Below are 18,127 nucleotides of genomic sequence, written 5' to 3'. Positions count from 1 at the left end.
AATCCTGGGAGTGCCTGGCTCTGAAATAGAGGTGTTGGCATAATCTCACCTCTGATCTCTCTCTAAGCTCTCTCACCCCCTTGCTCTTATCTGTTGGGGAGGGAATAGAGAAATCTTGTGAGTGCCTGGCAAGTAGTTCTGAAACAATAGATGAAATAGAAGAATAATTATTGTATTGTAAATGGGAAATCTCTCTCTTACCCCTTACCCCTAAGCTCTCTCTCACCCCCTTGCCCTTATCCCCACCCTCTCTCTTGCACCCACACCCTCATAACAGAATACAAACCTGAAGAAGAGAAAACAGGGAGCTCCTGAGTCTGTCCAACAACCCAACCCACAGAATCCCTGCCCCAGTCCCACTGAACACCCAGACTGGTCCCCCTGTCCCACTGGGATGCAGGAGATGCTCTGGGGAAGGCAGGAGCTCAGGGCACTGCCCACCTGAGGAAGGAGAAGGGTTTCCATAGCTCCAGTGGAATCCTGTTCCATTTACAGCATCTGTGAATTCCCTGTTCTCTCATCCTCGCTGGCGCTGCCATTTCTGTCCCCAGCTCTTATCTGGGCACTTTGATCCACGACTTTATAAAGCTCCTGGGGAGGAAAGTTCCTAATGAAGGAAACTTAAACTGCAGATTATCAACTCTCCTCTTAATCCTCAGCAGCTTTGCAGGGTTTTGACAGAATTCCAGCCCCTGCTGTCCCCATTTCGGGCAGGCTGCAGGGGGACAGGGGCTGACACGTTCCTGAATCCATTGAAAACTCCCTGTGTGGAGCTGGGAGAGGTCCTGGCAGGGTGAAAGGTTCCTGATTCTGTCCCAGTGTGTCCCAGTATGTCCCCCAGTGTCCCCCAGTGTATCCCAGTGTGTCCCAGCGTGTGTGAATGTTCCTGATTCTGTCCCAGTGTCCCCCAGTGTGTCCCAGCGTGTCCCAGCGTGTCCCAGTGCCCTGCCCATTTCCAGGGGTCCAGGGGCAGCCCCAGCTGCTCTGTCACCCTGTGCCAGGAACAATTCCTGCCCAGTTCCCATCCCCGTGGCACTGGGGCCAGGCCCCTGCCTGTCCTGAGCTCAGATGGAAATCCCTCTGTCTGTCTGTCCTTCCCCTCCAGGTTCTGCTGGCACTGGGGCCAGCCTGGCTCGTGGCTCCCAGCGCTCTCCCCCCAGCCCCCCCAGGCTCACCCCAAAATCCTGCAGCCAGCCTGGAGTCCCATCTGATCAGAACATGTGAAGGTCCAGAGCTGGAATATTTAAGCTGCTGTTATGCAATGGGAGCTCTTTCAAGTCGTGATTTGTAAAGGCAGTTTGGATAATTTCCTGAAAGACATCCTGCTAATGATTAATTTAGAATATGTTTAATTCAAGTTAGGAGATCAAAGAGGGAGCATTTTCCTGTAATGCCGTCCCTGGTTTCACACTGCCACCAGATCCCGGGCTCTGGGGGTGTCAGCTTTGTCCTCCCCTGCAACTCCCCTGTGACGGTGGCAGAGGAAGGAATTAATTCTGGAGTTCTGGAGTTCTGGAGTTCTGGAGTTCTGCCGGCTCGGTGCTGCCCCGGGGCAGGGCAGGGCAGGGAGGGGAGCCTGGAGCTCACGGGGGAGCAGCCCCTGGGGCTGGGAATGGTTCAGGAGCTCCGTGCATCCCCTGCAGGAGCTGGGCTGCTCTGCGGGGCTGCAGCAGAACCCCAGTGATGGTTCCAAACCCTCAGTGATGGTTCCTGAACCGCCAGTGATGGTTCCAAACCCCAGTGATGATCCCAGACCCCAGTGATGATCCCAGACCCCAGTGATGGTTCCAAACCCTCAGTGATGTTTCCAGAACCCCAATGATGGTTCCAAACCCCAGTGATGGTTCCAGACCCTCAGTGATGGTCCCAAGCCCTGGAGCTCCTGCCCTGTGTCTAGAGAAGAGCTGGAGGCGCTGGAGAAAAGGGCTCAGGGGTCCCTGGTCACGGTCCCCCCACCCTGGCAGCAGGAGGGACCCGGGGACAGGGACAGGAGGAGAGGGAACGGCCTCAGCTGGGCCAGGGGATGCTCAGGTTGGACATCGGGAAAAGTTCCTCCAAAGGAGCCGGGACCGGCACAGCCCCAGCCGGGTCAGGCACGGGGTGAAACTCGATTTATTTCCAGCACAAACATCCGAGCGGGCGGTGCCGTCCCGAGGGGCTCCCCGCGGCAGTGCGAGTGTGAGTGTGATCAGATACCGCTGGTGTGTGATCAGATAACGCTGGTGTGTGATCAGATACCGCTGGTTTGATCAGATAACGGTGTTGTGTGATCAGATACCGCTGGTTTGATCAGATAACGCTCCTGTTTGATCAGATACCGCTGGTGTGTGATCAGATACCGCTGGTTTGATCAGATACCGCTGGTGTGTGATCAGATACCGCTGGTGTGTGATCAGATACCGCTGGTGTGTGATCAGATAACGGTGTTGTGTGATCAGATACCGCTGGTTTGATCAGATAACGCTCCTGTTTGATCAGATACCGCTGTTGTGTGATCAGATACCGCTGTTGTGTGATCAGATACCGCTGGTGTGTGATCAGATACCGCTGTGGTTTGATCAGATAACGCTGTTGTGTGATCAGATAACGCTGTTGTGTGATCAGATACCGCTGGTGTTTGATCAGATACCGCTGGTGTTTGATCAGATAACGCTCTTGTTTGATCAGATACCGCTGGTGTGTGATCAGATACCGCTGTTGTGTGATCAGATACCGCTGGTGTGTGATCAGATAACGCTCCTGTTTGATCAGATACCGCTGGTGTGTGATCAGATACCGCTGTTGTGTGATCAGATACCGCTGGTGTGTGATCAGATACCGCTGGTGTGTGATCAGATACCGCTGGTTTGATCAGATAACGGTGTTGTGTGATCAGATACCGCTGGTTTGATCCGATACCGCTCCTGTTTGATCAGACACCGCCCGGCTCCGTGCATCTGTCAGGAAGCGCCGTTCCAGGCGAGCGAGGATGCAGCGCCGTGTCAGGAGCAGCCTTTGATCGCGGGGATGGCGGAGCTGTGAATCACCCGGGGCTGCGGCGCTGGGAGAGCCCAAATTCGGCATTAACGGCTCCGTCGGGCCCTTTGCAGGGGATTCGCAGCCCCCAGACCAAGGGGGGACCCGGGGAGTTTTGGGGTGTGGTGGCCAAATCTCTGTTAAGAGCAGAGGGGTCAGGAGCCACCGCCGGGGGCTGAACGCAAAAACCGACCTTGGTTTGGCAAAGCTGGAGATGAGGAGAGAGGAATAATGAGGAGCCGGTCCTGTAGGTGGGATAATGCTTTTTGTCAGGGCTTTTTATCACGGCTTTTAGTCGGGGCTTTTTATCACGGCTTTTTATCAGGGCGTTGTGTCAGGGTGATGTTCTCCCCGCTCAGCTGCCTCAGGTGCGAAATTTCCTCCCGGGCAGGTGTCGGGTAGTTCTGGGGGTTTTCATCCCCGCTTTAAGAGGCAGAGGTGGCTCCGGAGCCGGGATTGTCGCACGGGGAGCAGCGTGGGGCTCGCTCCGTCCTCGGGGTCCCTTCCCGGGCTGCAGACCCCGCTCACGCCCCAGCTCTGCCCGCCGCCCTCCTGCGCTGCCGCTGACGCTCCTTGTCCCGCAGAGAGATGCCAAGGGCCAGTACCTGTTCGACCTTCTCTGCCACCACCTGAACCTGCTGGAGAAGGATTATTTCGGCATCCGCTTCGTGGACCCCGACAAGCAAAGGGTGAGACGGAGAGCCGGTGCTGCCGGGCGGGGAGCGGGGCTCGGGTCCTGGCAGCTGAAAACTGGGACGGGACCGGTTCAGGCAGGGCCGGGGGCTCGGGGTGCTCCGTTCCTTTGTCCGGGTGTCAGGAAAACGAATCCACAAACACCAGAGGTTTGTGTCCAGAAAGGAGACAGAGGAGTTCTTTTTGCTTTATTCCAATAAAGGGAGAGGCCGTGGGGCATTCCCCGGGAGACTCTCAGATTTTTGGAGGACGCAGCCTCCTTTTATCCCAATTTCCCGGCCGCTTTTCCCTCTCTCTCCCCATGGGCTGAGGTATTTGAGAGGCACAGACTTCCCAAACACCTGACACCTGAGATTCCCCTCTAATGTACAACCCTCCCTTTTAATTTTTAATTCTTATAGAATTCATGTTCCCCCCCACCATTGCTTCTTTCATCTTCCGATATCCAATTTCATTTACCAGCAAACCTACAGTTTGTTTGCAGAGGCAAAGATCTTTTCCCATTCATCAATCAGTGGAATCCATCCCATTGTACCTTTTATTTCTCAGTGCTCGCCTTACCTACCAGCAGATCCACAGCTGGTTAGTAAAGACAAATGTGACATCCACAGGGGATCTGCTCGCGGCCCCCGAGCCTTTAACGAGCTTCTTTTCCTTTCAGCACTGGCTGGAGTTCACCAAGTCGGTTGTGAAGCAGATGCGGGGTGAGTGTTGCGGGCTCCGTGCCCCTTCCATCCCGGATGTTCCCGTTTTTCAGCCTGTCCCCCCGGCAGCCCCCAGCCTCCCTCCCCCAGAAGTGTTCTGGTGGGCCGGGAGCGGGACGGGCCCCGCCAGGCGCAGCCAGCACGGGGAGCGGGACAGGAGTGGTGGGTGACACTGGAGGGGTGGCAGCTGCAGAGCCAGCAGGGACATCGCTCCTGCCGCGGCCGGGACGGGAGAGTCTGTCCCGCTTTACCCGGGGCGGTCTGGGGGAGCGCGGCAGGCGGGACCCCGCGCCTGAGCTGGCTGAGGGGACAGCCCTGCCCGGGGTGACACAGCGCCCCTGTCCCCGCAGCCCAGCCGCCCTTCACCATGTGCTTCCGAGTCAAGTTCTACCCCACGGACCCCGCGGCGCTGAAGGAGGAGATCACCAGGTGAGGGTGGCACGGGGACAGGGCAGGAGCACGGGGACAGGGCAGGGGCACGGGGACAGGGCAGGGGCACGGGGACAGGCGGGGCAGGGGCCCGGGCACCGGCAGGAGCACGGGGACAGGGGCACGGGGACAGGCCAGGGGCACGGGGACAGGAGCACGGGGGCAGGAGCACGGGGACAGGCGGGACAGGGGCACGGGGACAGGGCAGGAGCACAGGGACAGGCGGGACCGGGGCACGGGGACAGGGCAGGAGCACAGGGGCACGGGGACAGGGCACGGGGACAGGCGGGGCAGGGGCACGGGGACATCTCGGGCTGCGGTCCGGAAACAGCGACGGGAGCGGGGGTTCCAACAGCGCCGTGTGGGACTGTTCCTGCTGTGGGTGTGGGGACTTAGCGTGGCCCTGGCTGTGTCACAGCACCCCCAGGGTGGCCCTGGCTGTGTCACAGCACCCCCAGGGTGACCCTGGCTGTGTCACAGCACCCCCAGGATGACCCTGGCTGTGTCACAGCACCCTGAGTGTGACCCTGGCAGTGTCACAGCACCCCCAGGGTGACCCTGGCTGTGTCACAGCACCCTGACTGTGACCCTGGCTGTGTCTCTGACATCTGAGAGGGATTTGGGGCAGGGGTCTGCAGTGCCAGGCCGAGGGGAATGGGATCTGCTCGCTGCCAGGGGCAGGCTGGGGGATGTGGGGCAGAAATTCTCCCGTGTCAGGGTGGCTCTGGAGCAGCCTGGCCTGTGTGTCCCTGCCCAAGGCAGGGGTGGAATGCAGAGAGGAATTTCCTCCCAGACCTTACCTAACTCTGCCTTCTGTCGCCCCCCAGGCAGGGAGCTGCCCTTTGAGCTGGGCTGCAGCTGGAGCCCAGGCTTAAAATTCACTTTTCCCTGGACTGAATCCACATTAATACCAAGATTTCTCTTTAATGTCTTTTATCTGTGCAAATTAATGGTTTACCTCATCATAAACTCAGATTTGAGCAATGAGGCATGACCAGGGACTGCAGAGTACAAGTCTGGTTATTTAAATCCATTTCTGAGTGCTCCATTTTGCTCCTTCACTCCATGACTTATGTTTTAGCAGCTAAAGGTTTTCCCAAATGCCACATGACGCAGCCCAAAATGTAACTTAGCTTGAAATTTATTGGAATATGTAATTTTTCCAGCAGGGTTTGTCCTTTTCCCTGGGCTGGGGGAACCATCTGGGTGATGCAGAGGAGGGATGTGGGTGCACACAGCAGGACCTAGAGGGGCACAGAAAGTTTGGGGAGGAGAAAATGACGTGATGGGGAAGCCGAAGGTGCTGTGCTGGGTAAATGTGCTGCTGGGGGGGATGTCAGTGAGTGTCTGCAGACACTCCATGGCTAAAGTGGCTGATGGGGTGGTTTGGGTGGCAGCTCACAGAGAACCCCCCTCCTGTGCCCAGGTACTTGGTGTTCCTGCAGATCAAGAGGGATCTGTACCACGGCAGGCTCCTGTGCAAGACGTCAGATGCTGCTCTGCTGGCTGCCCACATCCTGCAGGGTAAGGCAGGAACGGGCTCCCACCAGTGCACCTGCAGCACCCACCTGGGCTGGCAGGGTGGGACGGCTGCTGGGCACACCTGGATAGGGGCAGGGCGTCCCTGGGCACACCTGGACAGGGGCAGGGCATCCCTGGGCACACCTGGACAGGGGCAGGGCGTCCCTGGGCACACCTGGACAGGGGCAGGGTGTCCCTGGGCACACCTGGACAGGGGGCAGGGCGTCCCTGGGCACACCTGGACAGGGGCACGGTGTCCCTGGGCACACCTGGACAGGGGCAGGGCATCCCTGGGCACACCTGGACAGGGGCACAGCGTCCCTGGGCACACCTGGACAGGGGCAGGGCGTCGCTGGACACACCTGGACATGGGCAGGGCATCCCTGGGCACACCTGGACAGGGGCACAGCGTCCCTGGACACACCTGGACAGGGGCAGGGCATCCCTGGGCTCACCTGGACAGGGGCAGGGCGTCCCTGGGCACACCTGGACAGGGGCAGGGCGTCCCTGGGCACACCTGGACAGGGGCACAGTGTCCTTTGGCACACCTGGACAGGGGCAGGGCATCCCTGGGCTCACCTGGACAGGGGCAGGGCGTCCCTGGGCACACCTGGACAGGGGCACGGCGTCCCTGGGCACACCTGGACAGGGGCAGGGCGTCCCTGGGCACACCTGGACAGGGGCACGGCGTCCCTGGGCACACCTGGACATGGGCATGGTGTCGCTGGGCACACCTGGACAGGGGCAGGGCGTCTCTGGGCACACCTGGACAGGGGCACGGTGTCCCTGGGCTCACCTGGACATAGGCACGGCGTCCCTGGGCACATCCCTGGTGTCCCTGGGCCCAGGGCAGTCAGTAAATGCAGGGCAATGTCCATCTGCTGCCAGGGGCTGCCACACAGACCCAAAATCTGGGTGTTGGGGCTGTGCTCTGTGCCCTGCCCTGTGCTCTGTGCCCTGCCCCACTGCTCTGTGCCCTGCCCCACTGCTCTGTCTCCCCCCAGCTGAAATCGGGGACTACGACCCAGGCAAGCACCCCGAGGGTTACAGCTCCAAGTTCCAGTTCTTCCCCAAGCACTCGGAGAAGCTGGAGAGGAAAATCGCAGAGATCCACAAGTCAGAGCTCAGGTAGGGGAGCTGAGGGGGGGGTGATTGTCCTGGTTTAGGGACAGGTGGCTGCCAGTAAAGGCAGGAGATTCCCTTTGAAATGGAGAATGAAAACCCCTCCCTCCAAATTATTGTAATTTTGAAATCAAGGGGCTCTCAGGCAAAGAGATGGGAATTAGGAATAACAGTTCTTTACTAGGAAAATTAAAATAGCAATGCAGTATTACACAGAACAATCCCAGCCCTGCCAGAGTCAGAATCCAAGCTGACACCCGTCAGTCAGTCAGGGTGTTGGCACAGTCCCATTCAATGGTGGCTGCATCCTCCTGCAGGGGCAGATGTGGTTCAGCTGGAGCAGTGCTCCTGGAGAAGGTGCAGTTTCCTCTGAAGCTCCAGGGATGATGTGCAAAGGTCTGGCTTTCCTCTGGGATCCAGTGGAAAGAAGGTGCCTTGGTGTCCCAAATGTCAGTTTTTATCTGGGTAGGAAAGGCTTGGCTCCTCCCCTGGCTGGAGCATCTCCCAGTGGGATGATGGAATTTTATCAGCCATGCCCTGGGACTCAGTGGCCATGAACAGGAGATATCTCCTGGAGGGAGGATGGGCTGTGGGAAGATAAAGATGATTGCCCAGCTGGTTTAAAGATGGCCCATGAGCAGATAATGTGTGTCAGGAGATCAGGGGCACTGCCCCAGCTGGGGTAACAGGTGGGACAGAATTCACATTTCTGTCACATCCTGCATTGCAACCCCAGGCACTGATGCTCAGAGCACTTCTGTCCCTGGCTGGGACTTTGGGGAGGAAATCCTGAGCCCTCACCCCTCGTGTGTCACCCCCAGCTGGGACCTGCTCCAGCCTCAGCCAGCCCAGCCCGGGCTGGGGACAGTGACCCTGTCACCCCTCCTGCCCTCTGGGGCCTCTGGAGCTGTTCCTGGAGGGTTCCCAGGCAGGCAGTGGGTCTCACTTCCCAAAATCCCATCAGAGCTGTGTCCTCGTGCCAGGGGCTGCTGCCGAGCTCCCCTTGCCTCCCCCCATCAGATATTTGGGAATTAGGAACTCACCCCTAAACTTGGCAGGAGCCTTTTGACCCTTCCCTGGCTCTGCAGGGGCTCCTGGGGATGGAGCTGCCAGGAGAGGATGGGCTGGGCTGGGCTGCAAGCTAAAAACTCTGGTGGGAATCTGAGGCTGACTCTGAAATCCTGATGGGAATCTGAGGCTGAATCTGAAATCCTGATGGGAATCTGAGGCTGAATCTGAAATCCTGATGGGAATCTGAGGCTGACTCTGAAATCCTGGTGGGAATCTGAAGTTCTGTGGCTGATGCTCCATCACTGCCAGCATCCCTGTAGCTGCTTTCCCCCTGTCTGCCATGGAATGTTCTTTTTCCCTGTTTTCCCTCCTGCAGTGGGCAGACACCAGCCACTTCAGAGCTGAATTTCCTCAGGAAAGCCCAGACTCTGGAGACCTACGGGGTGGACCCTCACCCGTGCAAGGTACAGCAGCCCCTGAAGCCCTTCCTGGGGGGTGGGGGCCAGGGACTGTCCCAGGGGCTTCTGTCACCTGCCAGTGGCTCTGGGAGCCTCGCTCAGCCCCATCCCTGGGCTGTGTGAGAGCACCAGGACAGTGGGGAGGGCTCTGAAACCTCCCAGGGTGTAAGGGCAGGGAGGATGTGAATGCCCTGAGACCCTCCAGGGCTCCCAGGGGGAGTGTGAGTGCCCTGAGACCCCCACCAGGGTATCAGAGCAGGGGGATGTTAATGCTCTGAGACCCCCCCAGGACTCCCAGGGGGCTGTTAATGCTCTCAGACCCTCCAGGTCTCCCAGGGGGGGTGTGAGTGCCCTGGGACCCCCCCAGGGCTCTCAGGGGGCTGTTAATGCTCTGAGACCCTCCAGGACTCTCAGGGGGCTGTTTAATGCCCTGGGACCCCTCCCAGGGTATCAGAGCAGGGGGCTGTGAATGCCCTGGGAGCCCCCAGGGCTCTCAGGGGGCTGTGAATATCCTGGGACCCCCCCCAGGGCTCTCAGGGGGCTGTGAATATCCTGGGAACCCCCCCAGGGCTTTCAGGGGGCTGTGAATGCTCTGAGACCCTCCAGGGCTCTCAGGGGGCTGTGAATGCCCTGGGAGCCCCCAGGGCTCTCAGGGGGCTGTGAATGCCCTGGGACCCTCCAGGACTCTCAGGGGGCTGTTAATGCCCTGGGACCCCCCCGGGGCTCTCAGGGATGTGAATGCCCTGGGACCCCCCAGGCTCAGGGAAGCTGCAGGAAAGCACTCTCAGCACGGACAGCTGTGGCCGGGGTCCATCCCCTCCTGCAGAGCTGTGGGTGCAGGCAGGAGCCAGCTCAGAGAGGGGCAGCAGCACTGCCAGCCCGGGCTCTGCCTGCCCGCAGCCCAGCTTGCTCTGGAAATTCTCTTTACTGGCTGAGGAGTCGCTGCTGTGGCCCCTCCGGAGATCCCAGCCCTGCAGGTGGATGTGGGGTGCCCAGCAAAGAGAATTCCCCTCCGGGCAGTGCCCGTGCCGAGCTCCCTGAGCACAGCTGCGGTGAGCTGGGAGGTTTCCCAGGTTTGGGCAGTTTCTGAGCGCCCAGAGGCTGCTCTGCTCCGGGCATGTCTCACCAGCAGCTGTGAGTGTCACTGCTGGGGTCAGGAACTGCCACCCCTCACTGCAAAACTGCCGAACAGATCTGCACTGTTAGTGTCCTGATTTACACTGTTAGTGTCCTGATTTACACTATTAGTGTCCTGATTTACACCATTAATTCTGATTTACACTATTAATGTCCTGATTTACACTATTAATGTTCTGATTTACACTATTAGTGTTCTGATTTACACCATTAATATCCTGATTTACGCTATTAATGTTCTGATTTACACTATTAATGTTCTGATTTACACTATTAGTGTCCTGATTTACGCTATTAGTGTCCTGATTTACGCTATTAATGTTCTGATTTACACTATTAGTGTTCTGATTTACACTGTTAGTGTCCTGATTTACACTAATTTATGTTCTGATTTACACTATTAATGTCCTGATTTACACTATTAATGTTCTGATTTACACTATTAATGTTCTGATTTACACTATTAATGTCCTGATTTACACTATTAATGTTCTGATTTACACCAATAATGTTCTGATTTACACTATTAATGTTCTGATTTACACTATTAGTGTCCTGATTTACGCTATTAATGTTCTGATTTACACTATTAGTGTTCTGATTTACACTGTTAGTGTCCTGATTTACACTAATTTATGTTCTGATTTACACTATTAATGTCCTGATTTACACTATTAATGTTCTGATTTACACCAATAATGTTCTGATTTACACTATTAATGTTCTGATTTACACTAATTTATGTTCTGATTTACACTATTAATGTTCTGATTTACACCAATAATGTTCTGATTTACACTATTAATGTCCTGATTTACACTATTAATGTTCTGATTTACACTAATTTATGTTCTGATTTACACTATTAATGTTCTGATTTACACCAATAATGTTCTGATTTACACTATTAATGTCCTGATTTACACCAATTTATGTTCTGATTTACACTATTAGTGTTCTGATTAACACCAATTAACGTTCTTATTTACACTAATTAACATTCTGATTTACACTAATTAATGTTCTGATTTACACTAATTAATGTTCTGATTTACACTATTAATGTTCTCATAACAGCTCAGGACAAACCCACACTTGTGTGTTTACCAGCAGAATTCTGCCCCACTCATCAGGAGCTGCTGTTGTGCTTAAAGGACCTGGAAACCCAAAATTTTTCAATTAAATGGAGGTTTAATTATTTAATTAATGAAACGATTCTGCTCTCTCTTCTCCAGTGGACCGTGGAGAAGTTTGGGTGAGGGGCTGTTGTGAGCTCAGGGTCCCTTCACTCCCTCCTGTGACGTTTCCAGGGCGTTTCCTCCCAAAAAACGAACCAGAGGAAGATTTTCCTTTCCTGGGCAGGGCAGGAGGGTGCTGACCCCCCCCGGGCTGGTGCCAATTAATTCTGGCGTTAATTAGTGGGGCGGGGCTGGCTGGGTGCCCCGGGCCGGGCAGGGCTCCGGGAGGAGCAGCAGCTGGGGGTTATCATGTTCTGTTCCCTGCTATTTATAATATTTGTATATTTAGGATTTGCACGTCAGCAGGTCCCTCCCGACTCGGGGTATTCTGAGATAATATCATAAATAACCACATTAAACTATAGAAAGCTATAATAACTATAAACTAAATATATTACAGTAATTATACACACCAAATGTAGATATAGAATGTATATATAGATGTATCTATAGAATAAATATATAGTGTGTATATATATATAGTCATGATATATATACCAATAGTATAGTCAAGATATTTACCAATAAATAAATATGAGTTGCAAGAACTATAACATGGTATTATATTAATATAATAATATATTAATAAGATATAATTATATATAATATATATGTATAATGCAATATAATAATATAATGTAATGTAGTATAATATAATAGTATATAATATAATAGTATATAATAGTATATATATAATAGTATATAATTTAATAGTATATAATAGTATATTATATATAAAATTATTTAAAATTATTTGTATAATAAATATAATAAAATAAATATAATATAATGTAATGTAATGAAAATAATAATAATAATAATAATAATAATAATAATAATAATAAATAAATAAATAAATAAATAAATAAATAAATAAAGAGGATGCAGGTAAGAGTGGAGCCTGGTGGCCACCAGCCCTGGCTGTGTCCTTGCAGGATGTGTCTGGCAATGCAGCGTTCCTGGCCTTCACCCCCTTTGGCTTCGTGGTGCTGCAGGGGAACAAGAGAGTTCACTTCATCAAGTGGTGAGTTCAGGAGCTCAGATAATTGGGAAAAGCATCAGGGAAAATTCAGCCTGAACAGCCCAGTCAAATCCCTCAAAAACTCGCACTGGGAAACACAAAATTCCCCACAAATCACAGGAGAAATGGTGCCAAAGTGCTAAAATTGCACTAAAACACCCAAATGGTCCCAAAACCAGCCAGGTTCCAGGGATTTCTGAGGGAATGGGCTGGGAGAAAAATCTGCTGAAAATCACATGTTGAATGGCCAAAACCGCCAAAAATCATCCTAAAAATGGCCACAAAAGTCCTGAAATCTGCAGTAAAGCAGCCCAGGTGCTGAGCTCCCCCTCCTGCCCTGGGCTGGGTGAGCTCTGGGCTGGTCTGGTTAGTTCTGGTCTGGGTTAGTTCTGGTCTGGGTTGGTTCTGGGCTGGGTGAGCTCTGGGCTGGGTTGGTTCTGGGCTGGGTTGGTTCTGGGCTGGGTGAGCTCTGGGCTGGGTTAGCTCTAGGCTGGGTTAGTTCTGGGCTGGGTTAGTTCTGGGCTGGGTTAGTTCTGCCCTGGGTTAGTTCTGCTCTGGGCTTGCTCTGGGCTGGGCTTGCTCTGGGCTGGGCTTGCTCTGGGCTGGGCTTGCTCTGGGCTGGGTTGGTTCTGGGCTGGGTTGGTTCTGGGCTGGGTTAGTTCAGGGCTGGGTTAGTTCAGCTCTGGGCTGGGTTAGTTCTGGGCTGGGTGAGTTCTGCCCTGGGTTAGTTCTGCCCTGGGTTAGTTCAGGTTTGGGTTAGTTCAGGTTTGGGTTAGTTCTGCCCTGGGTTAGTTCAGGTTTGGGTTAGTTCAGGTTTGGGTTAGTTCAGGTTTGGGTTAGTTCTGCCCTGGGTTAGTTCAGGTTTGGGTTAGTTCTGCCCTGGGTTAGTTCTGCCCTGGGTTAGTTCTGCCCTGGGCTAGTTCTGCCCTGGGTTAGTTCAGGTTTGGGTTAGTTCTGCCCTGGGTTAGTTCAGGTTTGGGTTAGTTCTGCTCTGGGCTTGCTCTGGGCTCCCCACAGCTCCCACTGCCCGTCCTTGTCCCTGCAGGAACGAGGTGACCAAGATGAAATTCGAAGGGAAAACTTTCTACCTGTATGTGAGCCAGAAGGAGGTGAGTGCTTCCCTTTCCTGTGGCACAAATTGGGCACAGCATCACCCTGGGCTGGGCACACATCACCCTGGGCACAGCATCACCTGGGCTGGGCACAGCATCACCCTGGGCATGGCACAGCATCACCCTGGGCTGGGCACTCATCACCCTGGGCATGGCACAGCATCACCCTGAGCTGGGCACAGCATCACCCTGGGCTGGGCACAGCATCACCCTGGGCATGGCACAGCATCACCCTGAGCTGGGCTCAGCATCACCCTGGGCTGGGCACAGCATCACCCTGGGCATGGCACAGCATCACCCTGGGCTGGGCACTCATCACCCTGGGCTGGGCACAGCATCACCCTGGGCACAGCATCACCCTGGGCTGGGCACAGCATCACCTGGGCTGGGCACTCATCACCCTGGGCTGGGCACAGCATCACCCTGGGCACAGCATCACCCTGGGCTGGGCACAGCATCACCTGGGCTGGGCACTCATCACCCTGAGCTGGGCACAGCATCACCCTGGGCACAGCATCACCCTGGGCTGGGCACAGCATCACCCTGGGCACAGCATCACCCTGGGCATGGCACAGCATCACCTGGGCATGGCAGTGCTGGGGTCCCTCCCTGCTCCTGCTGCTGCCCAGAGCTGGCACTGCCCCCTCAGCCCCAGCACAGCTCCTGGCCGTGCCCTCCCTCAGGATCATTCCCTGTACTCATTTCCATCACCCCTCAGCCAGAACAGCTCTGGCTGCACTTGGCTCCCCGCTGGGATTTTCTGTTTCTGGCTGTTCCCAAAGGCTGGGAGCAGAGTGGGAGCTCTGCCCATCCCTCCAGGCTGATCCCAACCTCCAGAGCAGGACTGGCTGTGCCAGGGCCGCTCCAGCCCTGCCTGCTCCCTCCTGCCTGTGGGATGAGCCCCCCTGCTCTCCCTGACTCCCTGTCTGTCTCCTCCAGGAGAAGAAAATTGTTCTCACCTACTTTGCCCCGACGCCAGAAGCCTGCAAGCACCTCTGGAAGTGTGGGATCGAGAACCAGGCGTTCTACAAGTGAGTTCTGCTCTCAGGGGTGTCCTGCAGCCCCCGGGTGCTGCCAGCCCTGGGCTGGTCACTGGCAGAGCCCCAAAATCACCCCGGGATGGTCTCTGTGCTCATCCCTCCACAGCAGACTTCCATCAGTTGTAACTGATTACTTGGGATGAATCCTGGAATGCCAAGCAGCACCCAGGCCTCCCTGTGCTTGTAATGAGTTTTATTTTAATCATCAAGCTGCGAGCAGGGCAGGGGATGCATTCCCACCGGGAGTTCTGCAATCAGCAGCTGCAATCAGCAGCTTTCCCTCCTGGAGCTGCAGTGCTGCTGCTCAGATCTCCCTGTGGCTGCTGGTGCCAGTGGGTCACCGTGGCTGGGCACCCCTGGGGCAGCGTGGGGACCCAGCCTGTGCCCCCAGCTGCAGGGGTCAGAGCCTGCCCGGGGTCCCTGGGCAGGGCAGGGCTGGGGTCAGTGCCACCAGCATTCACCCCCAGTGACACTGTCCCCCCAGGGCTGTGTCCCTCACTCCCAGTGACACTGTCCTCCAAGGGCTGTGTCCCTCACCCCCAGTGACACCCCAGAGCTGTGTCCCTCACCCCCAGTGACACTGTCCCCCCAGGGCTGTGTCCCTCACCCCCAGTGACACTGACCCCCCAGGGCTGTGTCCCTCACCCCCAGTGACACTGTCCCCCCAGGGCTGTGTCCCTCACCCCCAGTGACACTGTCCCCCCAGGGCAGTGTGCTGTCACCAGCCCAGCCCGGCAGGGCTCTCAGAGCTGCTGCTGTTGGTTGCAGGTTGGAGAAGTCGAGCCAGGTGCGGACGGTGTCCAGCAGCAACCTGTTCTTCAAGGGCAGCCGCTTCCGCTACAGGTGAGGGCTGGGGGTGGCACTGTCACTGTGTCACTGTGGGTGTGTCACTGTCAGCTTGGGGTGTGTCCCTGTGAGCTCTGGGTGTGTCCCTGTGGGTGTGTCACTGTGTGAGCTATAGGTGTGTCCTTGTGTCACTGTGAGTGTGGTTCTGTGTCACTCTTTGAGCTCTGGATGTGTCCCTGTGTCCCTGTGTCACTCTTTGATCTCTGGATGTGTCACTGTGTCCCTGTGAGCTCTGGGTGTGTCACTGAGCTCTGGGTGTGTCCCTGTGAGCTGTGTGTGTCTCTGGGTGTGTCCGTGTGAGCTGTGTGTGTCTCTGGGTGTGTCACTGAGCTCTGGGTGTGTCCCTGTGAGCTGTGTGTGTCTCTGGGTGTGTCCGTGTGAGCTGTGTGTGTCTCTGGGTGTGTCACTGAGCTCTGGGTGTGTCCCTGTGAGCTGTGTGTGTCTCTGGGTGTGTCCGTGTGAGCTGTGTGTGTCTCTGGGTGTGTCACTGAGCTCTGGGTGTGTCCCTGTGAGCTGTGTGTGTCTCTGGGTGTGTCCCTGTGAGCTGTGGGTGTCTCTGGGTGTGTCCGTGTGAGCTCTGGGTGTGTCCCTGTGAGCTCTGGGTGTGTCACTGTGAGCTCTGGGTGTGTCACTGAGCTCTGGGTGTGTCCGTGTGAGCTGTGGGTGTCTCTGGGTGTGTCCCTGTGAGCTGTGTGTGTCTCTGGGTGTGTCCCTGTGAGCTCTGGGTGTGTCCCTGTGAGCTGTGGGTGTGTCACTGAGCTCTGGGTGTGTCCGTGTGAGCTGTGTGTGTCTCTGGGTGTGTCCGTGTGAGCTGTGTGTGTCTCTGGGTGTGTCCTGTGCTCTGGCTCACTGTGCTGCTCTGCCCCACCCGCAGCGGCCGCGTGGCCAAGGAGGTGATGGAGTCCAGCGCCAAGATCAAGAGGGAACCGCCCGAGATTCACCGGTGAGAGCGGGGCAGGGCTGCGGGGGGCAGGGCCAGGGCTGTGCCTGCAGCGCTGACCCTGACCTGTCCTGACCCTGTCCCTGTCCCTGACCCTGACCTGTCCTGTCCTGTCCCTGACCCGTCCTGTCCCTGTCCCTGACCCTGACCCTGTCCCTGACCTGTCCTGTCCCTGTCCCTGACCCGTCCTGACCCTGACTCTGACCCATCCTGTCCTGTCCTGACCCTGACCCTGTCCTGTCCCTGACCCTGACCTGTCCCGTCCTGACCCTGACCCTGACCCTGACCTGTCCTGTCCCTGACCCTGACCTGTCCTGTCTTCTCCTGACCCTGTCCTGTCCCTAACCCTGACCCGTCCTGTCCCTGTCCCTGACCTGTCCTGTCGTGTCCCTGACCCTGTCCTGTCGTGTCCCCCAGGGCCGGGCTGGTGCCGAGCCGCAGCTGCCCGTCCATCACACACGGCCCCCGGCTGAGCAGCGTCCCCCGCACCCGGCGGAGAGCCGTGCACATCTCCATCATGGAAGGTAGGGCAGGGGGTGGGAACACGCACACCTGAGCAGGTACACACACAGGTACACACACACCTGAGCAGGTACACACACAGGTACACACACAGGTACAGGTACACACCCGGCGGAGAGCCGTGCACATCTCCATCATGGAAGGTAGGGCAGGGGGCATGGGGTGGGAACATGCACACCTGAGCAGGTACACACACACACACAGGTACACACACACACAGGTACACACCCGGCAGAGAGCCGTGCACATCTCCATCATGGAAGGTAGGACAAGGGGCATGGGGTGGGAACATGCACACCTGAGCAGGTACACACACAGGGACACAGGTACACACACACACACACACACCTGACACACACACACACACACACACACCTGTGCATGTACACAGATAGATACACACCTGTGCACATACACACAGACACAGGTACGCACACACAGGTACACACAGGTACAGGTACACACACACCTGTGCATGTACACACACATGGGCACGGGCACACAGACACAGGTACACACAGATACAGGTACAGACACACAGGTACACAGACAGATATGCACACAGACACAGGTACGTGCACACACACATTTGGACACACACACAGACACAGGTACACACAGATACAGGTGCACAGACACAGGTACACACAGGTACACAGACAGATATGCACACAGACACAGGTACCTGCGCACACACGTTTGGACACACACACAGACACAGGTACACACAGATACAGGTACAGACACACAGGTACAGGGACAGAGATGCACACAGACACAGGTACGTGCACACACACATTTGGACACACACACAGACACAGGTACACACAGATACAGGTGCACAGACACAGGTACACACAGGTACACAGACAGATATGCACACAGACACAGGTACGTGCGCACACACGTTTGGACACACACACAGACACAGGTACACACACACAGGTACACACAGATACAGGTGCACAGACACAGGTACACACAGGTACACAGACAGATATGCACACAGACACACGTACGTGCACACACACGTTTGGACACACACACAGACACAGGTACACACTGATACAGGTACAGACACACAGGTACACAGACAGAGATGCACACAGACACAGGTACGTGCGCACACACGTTTGGACACACACACACACACAGGTACACACAGATACAGGTGCACAGACACAGGTACACACAGGTACACAGACAGAGATGCACACAGACACACGTACGTGCACACACACGTTTGGACACACACACAGACACAGGTACACACAGATACAGGTGCACAGACACAGGTACACACACACACATTTGCACA

General features: G+C 55.7%; 1 protein-coding gene across 2 annotated transcripts in view; it reads left to right on the top strand.

Moving 5' to 3' along the window:
* The window catches only part of FRMD5 (FERM domain containing 5), a 56,679-nt gene that overhangs the window by 34,499 nt on the left and 4,053 nt on the right, over positions 1 to 18,127 (top strand). The window contains exons 2-13 of one of the 2 annotated variants that reach the window (XM_056500235.1): positions 3,600 to 3,704; positions 4,370 to 4,412; positions 4,763 to 4,841; positions 6,268 to 6,365; positions 7,367 to 7,490; positions 8,872 to 8,959; positions 12,264 to 12,352; positions 13,395 to 13,458; positions 14,401 to 14,492; positions 15,270 to 15,344; positions 16,222 to 16,290; positions 16,705 to 16,811. In XM_056500235.1, the coding sequence (XP_056356210.1) occupies positions 3,600 to 3,704; positions 4,370 to 4,412; positions 4,763 to 4,841; positions 6,268 to 6,365; positions 7,367 to 7,490; positions 8,872 to 8,959; positions 12,264 to 12,352; positions 13,395 to 13,458; positions 14,401 to 14,492; positions 15,270 to 15,344; positions 16,222 to 16,290; positions 16,705 to 16,811 (1,033 nt within the window). The remainder of the gene's footprint in view (positions 1 to 3,599; positions 3,705 to 4,369; positions 4,413 to 4,762; positions 4,842 to 6,267; positions 6,366 to 7,366; positions 7,491 to 8,871; positions 8,960 to 12,263; positions 12,353 to 13,394; positions 13,459 to 14,400; positions 14,493 to 15,269; positions 15,345 to 16,221; positions 16,291 to 16,704; positions 16,812 to 18,127) is intronic. The other variant, XM_056500236.1, reaches the window with a different exon arrangement.

This window comes from Oenanthe melanoleuca, chromosome 10 (genome assembly GCF_029582105.1).
Source record: "Oenanthe melanoleuca isolate GR-GAL-2019-014 chromosome 10, OMel1.0, whole genome shotgun sequence".
Classification (NCBI taxonomy): Eukaryota; Metazoa; Chordata; class Aves; order Passeriformes; family Muscicapidae; genus Oenanthe; species Oenanthe melanoleuca.
Note: the sequence above shows the minus strand (reverse complement) of the source record. Positions and strands in the feature narration are given on the sequence as shown.